Below are 13,301 nucleotides of genomic sequence, written 5' to 3'. Positions count from 1 at the left end.
CTCACAAGACTGACATCTGCCAAATTGCAGATGTGTAGGCCAGGGAGCTGGACAGACTGGTTTTGGGAAGAGGTAGATGACTTCCCAGAATAGGGCAAAGACTAATGTGATCCTAAGAGCACCCTAAATCCAGAAGGTTCATTGGTATCAGGTACTGAATTTCAGCTGGCCTAACCAGCTGAATGTACCCCAATGCTCTTACGTCATAGTCTGTATCTAACAGGCATCATGTGAGGTATCATTGGAAAACTAATATCACACTGATCATTGGCCTGCATGGTATACTTAGGACAAATACCCAAAAGACTGTACAAATGTGAAGAAAATATGGGAATAAAATGTGTTTCAACTGGACAAATCTGCAGAGTTAGTAAACAGGTTTCTTTCAGACAAAGGAAAGGCCGATGCCTCCATCCAGGTGCAACTGCCAATCACAGTTAAGTGGCCATTCCTTGCATATTGGAGGCCTCAGTGACAGATCAATTTGCATTGTAGAAAGCACCAGCAAGGAAGAAAACAGCATGGAACCTTCTCCATTAGACTCCATGGCACCTTATAGCAGGGACACTGAATTTTAATAAGAATACTTTTCAAATGTTCACGGACCTGCAAGAGAGGGGCAAAGAACCCAACATGACCTTTCAACTGAACTGACTCTGTGGGAGATCCTGACTCTGGGGATGGTCAGCGATTCTGCTGGAATGGGGTATGGTAAGAATCTTACTTTGAATGAACACCATCCTTTTGCTAAGACTCACTCACCAGAAAGCGTTTTTCACTTTAACTTGCTGGTAACCATTTCTGACTTTGTTCATAAACCTGTTTCACTTTGAATCTAAAAACATAGCACTGGGTTGGTTAAGTGTTTGTTAACTCCAGTGTGTCATTGTTAGAAGTCTCAGCAAAAGGCCCCTGAACTCTCTAATTCAAGTCCTAGTTCCTTGCTCTAACTAGATCTTCTTGCACTTCAGTTACTATTTAATTGATAAAACTATGTTCCTTGAGTATTATTTAACTTCAAAGTCAATGAGAGACACCCTGAGTCAGCAGTATCTGTGTTATTCCAGGATAATTTATTACGCAGGACATTTGAAAAATATTTCCGAGACAGGAGCCAATCCACATTTAGAGTCTGGGAGGTCCTGTTATCTTCCAGCCTTCTCGCTTGCCTATCTTTGTAAAAGCAGCCAGAAGTCCTAGCGCCACACATGCTGAGGAACCAGTGGCATGGCTGTGAGCTGGGAAGAGAGTGAAAGGAAGATATGTTAACAATATATCTTAATACATTTGGATTTTTCTTTTGATATTGATACTTGACTGCAGGCAGCCCAAAGGGCTGATGGGAAGTTGAAATTTAGGATCTTAAAGATACATGGTTTCCCATTGTTTCTAGCTCAGGCAGTTTTTGAGGTATCAAGCCCTCTTATCCCATAGACCTATCTAGTCCAAATCGCTTACTTTAGGAACTAAAATGTTTCCTGGTTTTTACTCCCATCAACTCGGAAGCCAACAAAGCTAAGAAAAGTAGAGCCAGATTCAATTTCTTCCTGATCAACATTTTTTAAGTTCAAATTATCTATACCTGAAGAAAACCCACTGAAGACAATAGAACTCCATAAGTGTCCCTGGGGGCCTAACTGTTAGTGAGAGGCAAGAAATCAGCTTGACTCTCAGAGTACATGGAGAATTTGTAGAGCTAGCAGCTAAATTAAGAACACCTCTTTACATGTAAAATCAGTCTAATTTGTTAAACAGTAAGCACGGAGCCCCATAGTTAATTGTTACATCACCACATTTGAGATTAGAACTACAACTGTAACAGACATATTTCACTATTAACCAGGCTGCAGGTACATTAAGCATAAAAACAAGTGCAGCCTTCTTTCCCCAATCTCTGTAAACCTTTCTTGGTTTGCTGAAGGTTGCATCATGGACTGCAACAGGATTTCTGGTATCCAGTGTCACAGTGATATATTCTGGGACATCCTCTATGAACTGGGATGTCAAGAGAATTTCAGAGAAAAATAATTTCTGAGAGTAGCTAAACTCCATTCTGCACACTCAAGTTGGCTCATGGGGTTAACTCCATTTTTATTTTGCAGTTCATATTTGAAGCTAGCTTTGGCCCCCAATCTATCAGTGTTTATTTTGGTACCAGCCCAGACCAGCTTAATTTTCTGGACCTTGACCAGACTGGACTGGTCCAATGGAGCCCTTCTGAATTTGGCATGGCCTCTGCTCATCTTCTGGGACATGCCTTTTCCTGAAAGGACTAAATCTATGAGGGCATGTTGCAATTTTCCATGGTGAGCAATTTGTCAATTGAGGTGGGGTTCATTTCCGTGGCCCACTACAGGCTCTTAGAGACTCATGTTTGAGAGGTGTGCATATCACCATGGTAACTAAGCAGATCCAATTTTAATACATCATATCCATGGACTAGATTCTTATGCATCATACAATACATTTCCATGGGAAGGAGGTAGCTTCCTGTAGACAAGGGTTTAAGAATTAGACAATTTTATAGAATTTATATAAATGCATTAAAAATACTTCATGCTGTTGATTTAAGCCTCTATGCTGACCACAACTTACTTCTTGCACCCAAGACAATGCCTGATGCACAACCGCCTATGAAATAATTCAGGGCATCCTCCGGGTCCTCCCGGATGTGGGCACTGAGGCAAGTGGTCAATCCAAATACTGCTCCCAAAGTAGCTGTAAGGAAAAGGTAAGGAGTAAGGAGTACAGCAAGCAAGGAACTGAGATCTACAGTGCAGAAAACATACTACCCAAAGTCTTGGTGCACCAGGAACAGCCGGAGTTACGTTTTGAACCTTCTTGGGAAGCAGGGGAATAAATATTTATTGCCATGAACAATCATCAGTAAGTCACAGAAAAATGGCATTTTCTACTCAGGTGAAGCAGACAGCCCAACCAGCTGGATTCAGCATCCACACTCCGTATGTTTTATGTAAGCAAAAAGTTGCCAGAAAACAAATCGAACCATTTTTGTGACACAACTTCCTATTTGTTCAGATATGCTACTACACCAGAACCTGGGCAAGTCGGTACCCTCTCTTCTAGGTCTAGTCTGGGTGTTTATGATACAAGTCACAGTCTATAACTCAGCCTACAGACTGTGAAGTAGCATTACAATGCAAGGCTCTGCACTAGTTTTCAATTAGAGCTTATAAATGTCAGTTCTTGCTAAAAAAGAGCATTACAGAACATGAAACTATCCCAACAGACTGAGCACGCAACCCCAGCCTCCATGCTTCTGCCATCTTGGACCTGGGAATCAAAATACAGCATCTCATGCAGTAATGCAGAGCACCTACCTCCATACTACTGGGTGGCCTTATGAATAATGATCAACAAATTCCTTTTCAGGAGTGAGGACTGCTGAAGGGATTATTAGTTTCCTAAAGGGTTTTTTAATAGTCACTAATATTATACTCCACCCCACTATTCTGCACTCTTTCTTGCTAGCATTTCCCCCAATATATGCACTGAATCTTCTAAGGAAATGTCTGAGGAAGGACTGCAACCCAACTAGGTTCAGTCAGCTATGATGCCTAGATGACAGGGCTTGAAAAATCCTGCTTCTGGGTACATGCATTGCTTCCTCACTACATAAGCATCCAGATACCTACTCCTGGCTATGCCTCCGAATGCTTCATGAACCAAGGAAGGACAAGCATTCAGCCACCTAAGGGGCCCAATACAGTAGGCGTGGATGTTCAGAGACAGCTTACCAGACTGGTTCTCATTCAAATCCAGCTGGAGGGAGAGGTGGAGATGGTGACACCCACCTTGTAACTTTTAGCTCAGTGGTTAGAGCACTCCCTGGGCTTTGGGATAACCAGGTTCTGCCTGATGGGGAGAAAGGATTTGAACTGGGGTCTTTATGGGCTATTCTCATGTTAGGTGCACTCAGTCTCTCCTGCTGAAGCTGCTCCACTGTGGATCACTCATGAGAAAGCAACTGGAGCAATGGACTGGACCCAGGGTCTCCCACCTTCCAGGTGGGTACTCTAACCACTGAGCTACAGCTTAATTCCCATTCTCTCTCTGGTCAAATTACTATTTCACTGTGAATAAACACTTAAGAGAGTCACTGGGTCATGCTTTCATTATTTATCCAGAGCACAACAGAGTCAACAGAAAAGACTGATGAATATCCCATAGCACCTCCACGGTTTAGGCAAGGTGCCACCTAGTGCGAATAGAGAGGCAAACAGAGGGAGTTTGCCTGAGAAGTGTCCAACAGGTGCTATGGTGAGCGCTGCACTGGGGGGCTGTGTTGTAAGCTGGTGGATTGAATATCCAAGTGCCTGCCTGCTGTGATCATTTGCTTGACTGGCGCTAGTTGCAGGGACTGTTTGACCATGTGTTTGTTTGCTTGAAAAGTGTGACTGTTTGAGTGTGTGGTGGTTTGTTTGAAAAGTGTGATTTGGGAATGCTTTGTTCCAGGTGGGCCTTGAGTGGTTGACTGAAGGGAAGGCTTTGAGTCAGGGCAACTGCTTTGAGCCAGAAGTTTTATTAAAAACAGCAGCCACTTGTGAACTGAGTAAGCTGCAAACAGAGGAAGCGTGCCTGGGGGAGTTCCCACAGAGTTTTTGCCTTTCAGGCTTCTGTGAGCAGTAAATACAACATCTGAAAAGGCTCGTAAAAGGAAGACAATATGGATAGTGAGCGATCAGCTGTTGTGACCTGCACAGGACGTGCCATGTTTGTCTTTCTCCCAGAGGATAGAAGTGACTTCGTCTGTATGAAGTGCAAGCTGGTCTCCATACTGGAAGAGACTATTGGAAGGTTAAAGGACTAGAGACCCAAATATCAACTCTGTGTGCATCAGAGAAAAAGAAGAATTTCTGGATACAAGTCAGCGTTTGGTACTGCAGGCACAGCATGCTGAAGAATCAGAGAGGACAGTGCAGAATAGGGAAGAAAATTGGCAGCATAGGACCTCCAGAAGAAGAGGTGAACCCATGTACCCAGAGTGCAGACAGAGGTTAAAAAAAAACATTCAGGCTCTCTGCACAAGTATTCTGACAGAGATTGGTTTGGAATAGTCATGTGAGGGAAGGGATCAGAACCCCATCAGCCGGAAGGCATGAGATGCATTTTGTTATTCTCATTTTGCTGGAAGTGCTTCCGTCCCCCTCAGTTACCTTTCATTCCTCACAATTCATGTTCAGGAACTCAGCTATGTATTCCTTGTTGCTATGAATCAGAGATAAAAATAGGGACTCGTTTTTACTCTGGGCTTCTGCCCCTTCCTCTGGGGTTTGTGCTCACTGAACAGTCTGCCTTTTACATAGGAAACAGCAATAACATCTGCCTCTTGTATAGTGGCAGCAGTTTTATCCCCAACTGCTGCTCTGATTTCTTCAAAGCATATAGTCAGGAAACATTCCTGTGCAAAGAAGTCAAACAAATCACAAGCCTCTACCCCTTTGCCCACTTTTTCATTAAACTACACGTTCTATATTCATTCTCTATGACTCATCTTATCATTCTTTTTGATATTCTGAACCTTCGCAACACAGCTTTTTTTAAAACTCAAATTTAATGTCTGTCTTATGTCCATCTCATTAAATATTTGCAATGCTTTGCCCAAGAGATTGGCGATCTAGAATCTTGTGCAGCTCGCATACTCTTTCAAAAGAAGTGAAATACTCTTCAATACAACCCCTCTCTCTGTAAGTAGGTCACAGTTTATCCCAGCAGGTTGACTTTTGGAGAGGACTGCTTGAAGATTTTGGACCTGCACCTCCAGCAGCCTGTGTTTGTGCTCTCTTTTCTACTTCAGCTCTTCAAGCTCCACGGTTCGCCGATGTACAGCTTCCAGGGCTCTCTGGCATGCTTCTACTTGTGCTGCTCTCTGCTTGTCATTCTATGGCTCTCTGTGAAGCTTCCCACTTCTGGTCCATTTACTTCCTCAGGTGAAAGATAAAGAGGTATCTCCATGCCTTCTGCTTATACCTGCAAAGCTCACTGTAGGTCTTCAGAGACAGTAGAACCCACATTGCTTGTTTTTACCTCCGTGTGATCCTCTTCTGTTGATGCCATATGTAAAGGAGGCTTCCACTGCAATGGTTTACAATGTTTAGTTTATATTTGATAGAGAGATACACATCTTACTTTATGACTTGAAGAAACCTTTTCCTCTTTGGTTGGTGACAGACTTTAAAACATTTTCAGTACATATTCACAGCTTGTTAAATGTTGTCAGAACGTACATCATGCAACAAATACGAGGATCAATACAGCATAAGCTTTTTAATTAGAAACTTCACGTGACATCGTTTTTGAATAAATACCATGAACGTAGAGCACTAGGTATTGTTAGTTTGCCAAGCTTGTGTAACAGCAGCTTCTAACAACAGTAAACCCTTAGCCAATTGGCATTCTGGAGTTCTTCGGGTCACAGTAAGTTCTTAGGTACTGACAATATTTGTGACTATCAGTGCTAACAAGAAGTAGGAAAGTATGGGATTTACTTCCATGAAATTTTTCCCTCTAGCTCTGGCTGTTTGTGATTTCTGTGGAACCACCTTCAACATGGAGAAATTGAAAATTCAAGTTTTATATTTGAGATTCCAAACTGTAAGGAGTAAGGCTATGTCTACATTACACAGCTTTTAGCGTTAGGGGCTGCGTTGCTACAGCTGTGTCACTAAAAGGGACACAGTATAGCTGCCATTTGTCAGCTTTCCTGACAACGAAAAACTTCCACCCCCAAAGAGTGGTGTTACCGTTGTCAGCAGGAAAGTGTTCCTGCCGACAAAGAGCTCGGTGCTTGTCGTTGGCAAAGCTACCTTTTTTTTGAGGGGAGGGGGTGGGGGGGAGGGGAGAAGAGGGGACCTCTGAAAGACAAAAGTTTTGTCGTTCACTTGCCAGTGCAGACATAGCCTAAGTTATTTTCAGTTTTAAGTTATACCAATACAGTGAGTGTTAAATCCAGACAGCAGCTCCTTAAGCCATCACTTACAGTTACTGATATTAAATTATCCACATCAAAATATGTAATTTTTACCCAGACTAATTTGACTAAATACCCAGACTAATTTGACATTTCAAGAGCAGCAGTAGGGAAGAAAGCATATGGCTCAAAGGAAACACCAACTGTAATGTCCTGAATTTACATAGCACCTTTCATACCAAGATCTCAAAGCACTTCACCAAAATTAATTAAGCCTCACACTACACAAGTTTGTGCATGTAAACATTTTACAGGTGGGAACTCTGAGACTGAGTGGTGAAGTTTCAGTTACACAATGGCCAACATAAAGTCAGTGGCACCTGGGGACAGAAGCCAGGAGCACTCAGCCTCCAGCACAAAACCAGCACACCACACCTGCCTCACTAGTCACTTTACTTGAGAGGCCAATAATTTCAACAATGGGCTGTCCATTTAGCTGAATGAAGGCATTTTCAGACAAGAAACTCAGTCGCTGAAAGAAGCAAGGTCTCCTTACCCATTGTGACAGTGCTTGTGGCTGCTGTTTGCACAGCCTTAAAGGCTGACTCAGGCTGGAACAATACAATATGATATGCCGAACCAATCAAACCTACAAAAGGGAAAACAGTTTTAATGAGTGACTGGTCAGAGCCCATGCAGAAGCACAACCTGAATGCAGATTCCATGAGCACAAGACATGCTTGTTTATTACTGTGCTTGACCTACATGGCACAATGTGCACAAGAAACCTCCACAACTTCTATCACCAGAGTAATGCACGAGAGACTACGGGTGAATTCCTGTCCTCATTTAAGTCAAGAGGATTATTGCCACTGTCTTCGAGACAGGATTTCAGCCTAACCCGATGTTACACATTGTTTGTGCTGTATCTCAAGCAATATGAAGGTGCAAAAGTAAAGCTGGAAAATAAAATTACTTTTGCATTCTAAGGGCCTGTCATCTCCTGCACTGAAGCTCAAGAAGATTTACTAGGCTAGTGGTGCAGCCACACCTTTGATCTTCCACCAAAAGCAAGATATGCATGGCTGAGTCATACTGATGCTATAGGGCAATTTAAAGGATTTTATTTTAAATTGGGTTTCTAACCATTTTTTTTTTTTTGCTTCTTTCGAATGCATACAGAAGACCTGAAAGGTAAAGGAGTTTTGTGTTTTGATGAGAAAGAAGGTAGTTATTCTGAATAAAGCCTTTTGTTGCTTGTGTTTTTATTTTGATAATATCAAGTCTGAGCTTCCAGGCTTTGTTGAAAGACTTGTTGGGGGGCATCAGAGTTTACTGCAAGTTCTCAAGGCTCAATCCAGAAGGGTATCAGGCACGTGCTTAGGTGCTTTGCTGGACCAGACCAGACTGCTCTGCACCATCCAGAATTGAGCGCTCACATTTTAAAGATGTTCACTTTATCAAGACTCTTCATTGACATTCAAGTTAAATGTGTGTTAACTGAAGCAAAAACTAAAATGAAAATCACTTCCCCTCAACTTTCACTCGCTTATGATTAGGGCCCTCCCAAATTCACAGCTTTGAAGAACACATCACAGACTGAAATTAGATTTCCCCCACGAAATCTAGCTACTGAAGGGATAGGGGAGAGGGAACACTGGGGTGCCCCAGCTGGGGGATCCTACCATTCACCAAGCTCCTCTTCCCCTGCATAGCTGCTCAGGGGCAGTGGGGGCAATCTAGTTCCACGTACCTCCCCTTGCTGCAGGAAGCTCTGTGGCTGCTGTGAGCTCTGAAGAAGCAGGGGGGCAGATCATATCCACCTCCAGAAATCACCCACTTAAGAGGTGGTTGCTAGGTCAATGGAAAAATTCTTTGCTGACCTAGCTGCATCTACAGTGGGAGGTTAGGATCACTTACAATTTCACACCCTGTGTGACATAAGTAAGTGTAAACTGGGACTCAGTTAGGGTATGAATTTAAAGGCCATTCTTGAAAAATTCCATGTGTGGACACTCCATTAACTGCATTCTCCTACTTATTCACAGACATAAACTAGCTGTAGTTTTGCTTTACATTGCTAAAATAGCTACTGCAGTCTACTCCTGAAGTGATAACATGGCAAAGGTAAGTGAAGTGATCCTTTTACAATTTACAAAGTACTTTGAGATTATTTAGGAAGAAAATTACTACAGATATGAAAAGTGCTTGTGCATTAATTAAAAGTAATAAAATATTAAGAGAATTAAAAAGAGGGATGCAACATTTGACTATTTCCCACACAATACTACTTCACTCTTTTCCTCTCAGAATCACAAAGCATTTCACCCATTAAAAGTAAAATATCCTTATGAGGCAAATATCAGAGGGGTAGCCATGTTAGTATGGATCTGTAAAAAGCAGCAAAAAGTCCTGTGGCAGCTTATAGACTAACAGACGTATTGGAGCATAAGCTTTCGTGGGTCAGTACCCACTTCGTCAGGCATCACCCACGAAAGCTCATGCTCCAATACGTCTATTAGTCTCTAAGGTGCCACAGGACTCTGTCGCAATTTATGAGGCAAATGTTAATCTCATTTTGTCAATGGGGAAACCGTGGCAGGGAGACAGAACAAATGTGAGTTGCATATTAAGAATGAAATAAAATTTCATTTTGCCATTAAAGTAATGAACTAGTGCCCTTTTACTGACACTACTTAATGCAAGCGAACAGAGCACTCCTAAATTTAATATAAAAACACAAGAACGCACATCAGGCCATTCAAACACAAATATTGCTTTTAGTGTTACTCCGGCCACTCTGCACAGTCTGTAAGTTTTACAGTAAATACCTTGAAGTTTAGATTTAAAATGGAATCTGGAAATTTTATGTACAGGCAATGTGACCAAGTTAACATTACAGGATCTTTTAAGTTTTGGACTTTGCACTCACCTTAAGTGTTTGACTTGTTCAGCCCTTAATACCACTTTAATGACTACAATTTTTGCGTGTAATTTTTTGGATTGAGTTTTCAAACTGCCTTTTTCTTGAGATTTCGTGCTGTGCTTAAAGCCCCAGCTCCTGGAGCCCCGCTCGCAAACGGAGTCGGCGAGGGCTCCGCTTTCGCCCCGGCCAGAAGCGGCGCTGCAGCCAGAGGCGGGGCGGGAGCCACCCGCCGCGGGCGCAGACGCGGCCGGCAGCAGAGGCTCGCGCTAGCCGAGCTCGGGGCCAGTCGGGCTCGAGCCGTGCCGGCAAGCGGGGGCTGCGCGGAGGGGGGGCGAGCGGCCCGCCCGAGACAGGCCCCGCCCCGCCCCGCCCCCGCCCCGGGCGGAAGGGGACGAGCGGGAGCGGCAGGCAGCAAAGCCAACCCAGTCTCCTCACCCAGCGCGGCCCCGAGGCGGCCGGTGATCCAGGCCTTGCGGGCGCAGTCGGTCCCCTCCGGGATCTCCCAGTAGCCGGACATCGCGGCCACAGCGACTCTGCAAGGGCAGGAAACAAAACACCGCGAGAACTCCCGGGCCAGCGAGGGTCTCGCGCCACTTCCTTTTCGTTCTCGCGAGCGTCTCTTACTCCCTCTCTATGACAGAGCTTCCGTTAGCCACCTGCGCGCATGCGCAAGGCGAGGCCTGGACAAGGGGTACGGAAAAGGCGGGAGCCGTTACCGCGGTGCGAGCCTGGGTCTGTTACTGCGCCGAGGTTTAGCGCCCTCCCGGCCCAGCTGCCAGTGCCCCTGTGGCTGGGGATCCGCTGCGTGAGGAGCGTCGGGAAGAGCCTGGCCACGGTGGATGCCAGGGGTCTTAGCAACACCGGCACTGAGCGAGGGGCTGGGGTCTGCTCGGACATGGATCTGGAAAGGGGGGAGAATAATACTCTGTCTGGCGGACCCACTGCCCTACTGAAGAGTTAACCCTTCACCGCGGATGACTTGTAGGCATTTTCTGTGCAGGAGGATGAAGGATCCAGACGTCACGAGCATCACTCTTTATATTCCATTTTCCTGGGTGAAAAGAGACGAGCGTTGTCTGTTTTCGTGAGACATTGAGCCATATCAGGAGTTTGCTTTTACAAAATCAATTGAGGCTCTACCAAGAGAGAACTATGAGGGCACAAGACCTTATATTTTGTAAAGGACTTTTTACTGTGTCTCATCACAGATGCCAATAGCTCAGGGCTTTCCCACAATCAAGGTTTACTTTCCACAACATCAAAACAGCCTGGTGCAGCCCAGCCACTTCTATCGAGAGGAAGCATTACATGGTGGGATTTGAGGCTTTATATCAGTGGTCCCCAACCTTTTCGTCTGGTGGGCGCCAGACAAAGGACTGTGACGGCGGTGGAGCATCTGCCGAAATGCCGCCGAATTTCTGCGGCGTTTTGGCGGCAACGCCTCTCGATGTCGCTTGTCAGCGGCAAGTGGCGTCATCGAGAGGCAACACCGCAGAAATTCAGTGGCATTTCGGCGGATGCTCCACCACCAGCCAGGACGCGGTCGCATTTAGATGCCCCCGCAGGCACCATGGCACCCGCAAGCAGCGCATTGGGGACCCCTGCTTTATATAATAGCTGTAGGCCTTGTTTTGATGTTGCAGCTTGTGCTCTTCCCCCTGCCCCGGCCCTCTCAGGCTTGCGCAGCATGATAACATGAGTCCTGCTACCTCAAATCTGTTGGCCCCAGCTGCAGACTCGCTCCCAGGCGCAGCATAGACATACCTATTGTAAATTTGAAAAACTTGAGGAATGCATTTGGGCCATGAGAAAAAGCCAACCTTCCCCACTGTAGAATCTGTACCGTTATGTCAAGGGGAATAAGGCAATGCTTCAAAGGAAAACTTTAGAAATGGCAGGGGGAGAAATAGGAAAGGAAAGCCCCTTCTCTCAGAAGATACAAACTCAACTCCCTCCTGTATCTATCACCAGTGGATTTAGCCTCCCTCCTTGTGTGGTATAAATAAAATAAAGAGGAGACAAGGTGGTTTGGCAGAAACAAAGGTAAGTGTATTCAGGGTAAAGGTACAGAAAACTGGGAGGAATAGGGGAAAATGCAAACTTAATTAATACAATGAAACAGTGACTGGCTTTGGGAGCTTAAAGCTCAGGCCCATAAACCCTCCCTTGGAAACTGGAAAACAATAAATGATGCCCCAATACCTTTTCCTACTGTTCAGGTGCAGTGGATACCACGTACAGGGGTGATACCCAGGACCTTCCACTCTCTGGCTGATTTAGAGCCTTTGAGGAGGAGCACTGGGAAGTCCAGACGACTGTTGGATTTTGTTGCTGGCAAGGAGGCCCTGTGGGATGATGGACACCAGGAATGCAGGATGGCAGGAATGGTGGTGACAGGCCTCCTGTTCCTCAGTCTCACTGCAGTACCGGTGTTATTCTTCACTCTTCAGCTCTGGAGCACTTTGAAGATGCAACTGTGTCCGTACTGTCGCTGGAGTGGACAGCCTTGCGCAGGCGCTGAACAAGTCCTTATATCACTTTTGTGGTGGGAAAAGTTCTGAGGAGATGGAATGCTGAGGGCTCGTTTTGGCTGGAAAAACTGGTTTTGACTGGTTTGAGCCTGTGTCTTGATGGTAAACAAGTCCACTCTTAGAGATGGAGTCCAAGGGTCAATAGTTCATATACTCCATATTGGATCTTATTTTAAAGGCAGTGATTTACTTCATAAACAACTAATTGAACATATTAAACAGTTTACTTCTTACACCTAACAGTACATTAGTCCAATACTGCCACTGTGATCAGGCTGAAGTACCTGGTGTGTGTTTGTTTGTTTTTTATGGTGAAACTGTTGTCAGGGAACTCTTTTCTTTTTAAACTTTGTGCCCCAAGCAAACCGTAAAACATTTCCTTTCCTGCAACAAGTGTTTGTCTTGTTCTGGGACAGAGCTTTATGGAAAAGAGAGCTACAGTGCCCTGCTAGCATAGAAATGGACTGGAAATTTTATGCCTTATTTATTAATGTAAAACAGAAGCTATATAAATCCAGCTTTTTCCACACTTCTTGAAGATTGCTTTTCTGGCTGCCCTCTAACCAATTCACAAACAGTGAGTATACTCCTTTGCTCTCTAAATTGTTGTATTATCAAAAGTGAAATGAGGTGAAATTGGGAAAAAGATTGGTAAGGCTCTTTCAAGTTAGCACCAGTCATTTTCAAACTTTTCTGGAGACCCAGTTGAAGAAAATTGTTGATGCCCACAACTCAACAGAGCTGGGGCACAGGGTTGGGGTACAGAAGGAGGTCTGTGGCTGGGAGTCTGTGATGTTCCCCTGGTGTTATCCGGATTGGTGATCTGCTAGGTCACTTAAATCCTTGACTCTGGGAGCCACCCTTACCCTGCTCTGCTGTGAGAACCCCCACTCCTGGGCTGTTCATGCACAGC

General features: G+C 44.7%; 1 protein-coding gene and 1 long non-coding RNA gene across 2 annotated transcripts; one reads left to right on the top strand and one right to left on the bottom strand.

Moving 5' to 3' along the window:
• Window positions 1-1,050: 1,050 nt before the first annotated feature.
• NDUFA11 (NADH:ubiquinone oxidoreductase subunit A11) lies at window positions 1,051-10,463 on the bottom strand. Its single transcript, XM_030540492.1, has 4 exons — window positions 10,293-10,463; window positions 7,488-7,580; window positions 2,596-2,718; window positions 1,051-1,238 (listed from the first exon to the last, which is right to left on the bottom strand). The coding sequence occupies exons 1-4, from the start codon at window positions 10,372-10,374 to the stop codon at window positions 1,126-1,128; spliced, it is 411 nt and encodes a 136-aa protein (XP_030396352.1). The 5' UTR covers window positions 10,375-10,463; the 3' UTR covers window positions 1,051-1,125.
• A 621-nt stretch (window positions 10,464-11,084) lies between these two features.
• Window positions 11,085-12,918, top strand: LOC115638642. Its single transcript, XR_003997493.1, has 2 exons — window positions 11,085-11,168; window positions 12,077-12,918. It is a non-coding gene; the product is annotated as an uncharacterized LOC115638642 (long non-coding RNA).
• The last annotated feature ends 383 nt before the right edge of the window (window positions 12,919-13,301 follow it).

The sequence above is a fragment of the Gopherus evgoodei genome, chromosome 22 (assembly GCF_007399415.2).
Source record: "Gopherus evgoodei ecotype Sinaloan lineage chromosome 22, rGopEvg1_v1.p, whole genome shotgun sequence".
NCBI lineage: Eukaryota > Metazoa > Chordata > Testudines > Testudinidae > Gopherus > Gopherus evgoodei.
This window is presented reverse-complemented; position numbering and strand designations above follow the sequence as displayed.

Excerpts from the sequence above, each read along its gene's own strand:
- NDUFA11 (XM_030540492.1), bottom strand. The coding sequence starts at position 10,374 with ATGTCCGGCTACTGGGAGATCCCGGAGGGGACCGACTGCGCCCGCAAG. Across the intron at positions 2,719-7,487 it reads CACAAGCACTGTCACAATGG|CTACTTTGGGAGCAGTATTT; the intron begins GTAAGGAGACCT and ends TTTTCCTTACAG. Across the intron at positions 1,239-2,595 it reads CATTGTCTTGGGTGCAAGAA|CTCACAGCCATGCCACTGGT; the intron begins GTAAGTTGTGGT and ends CTCTCTTCCCAG.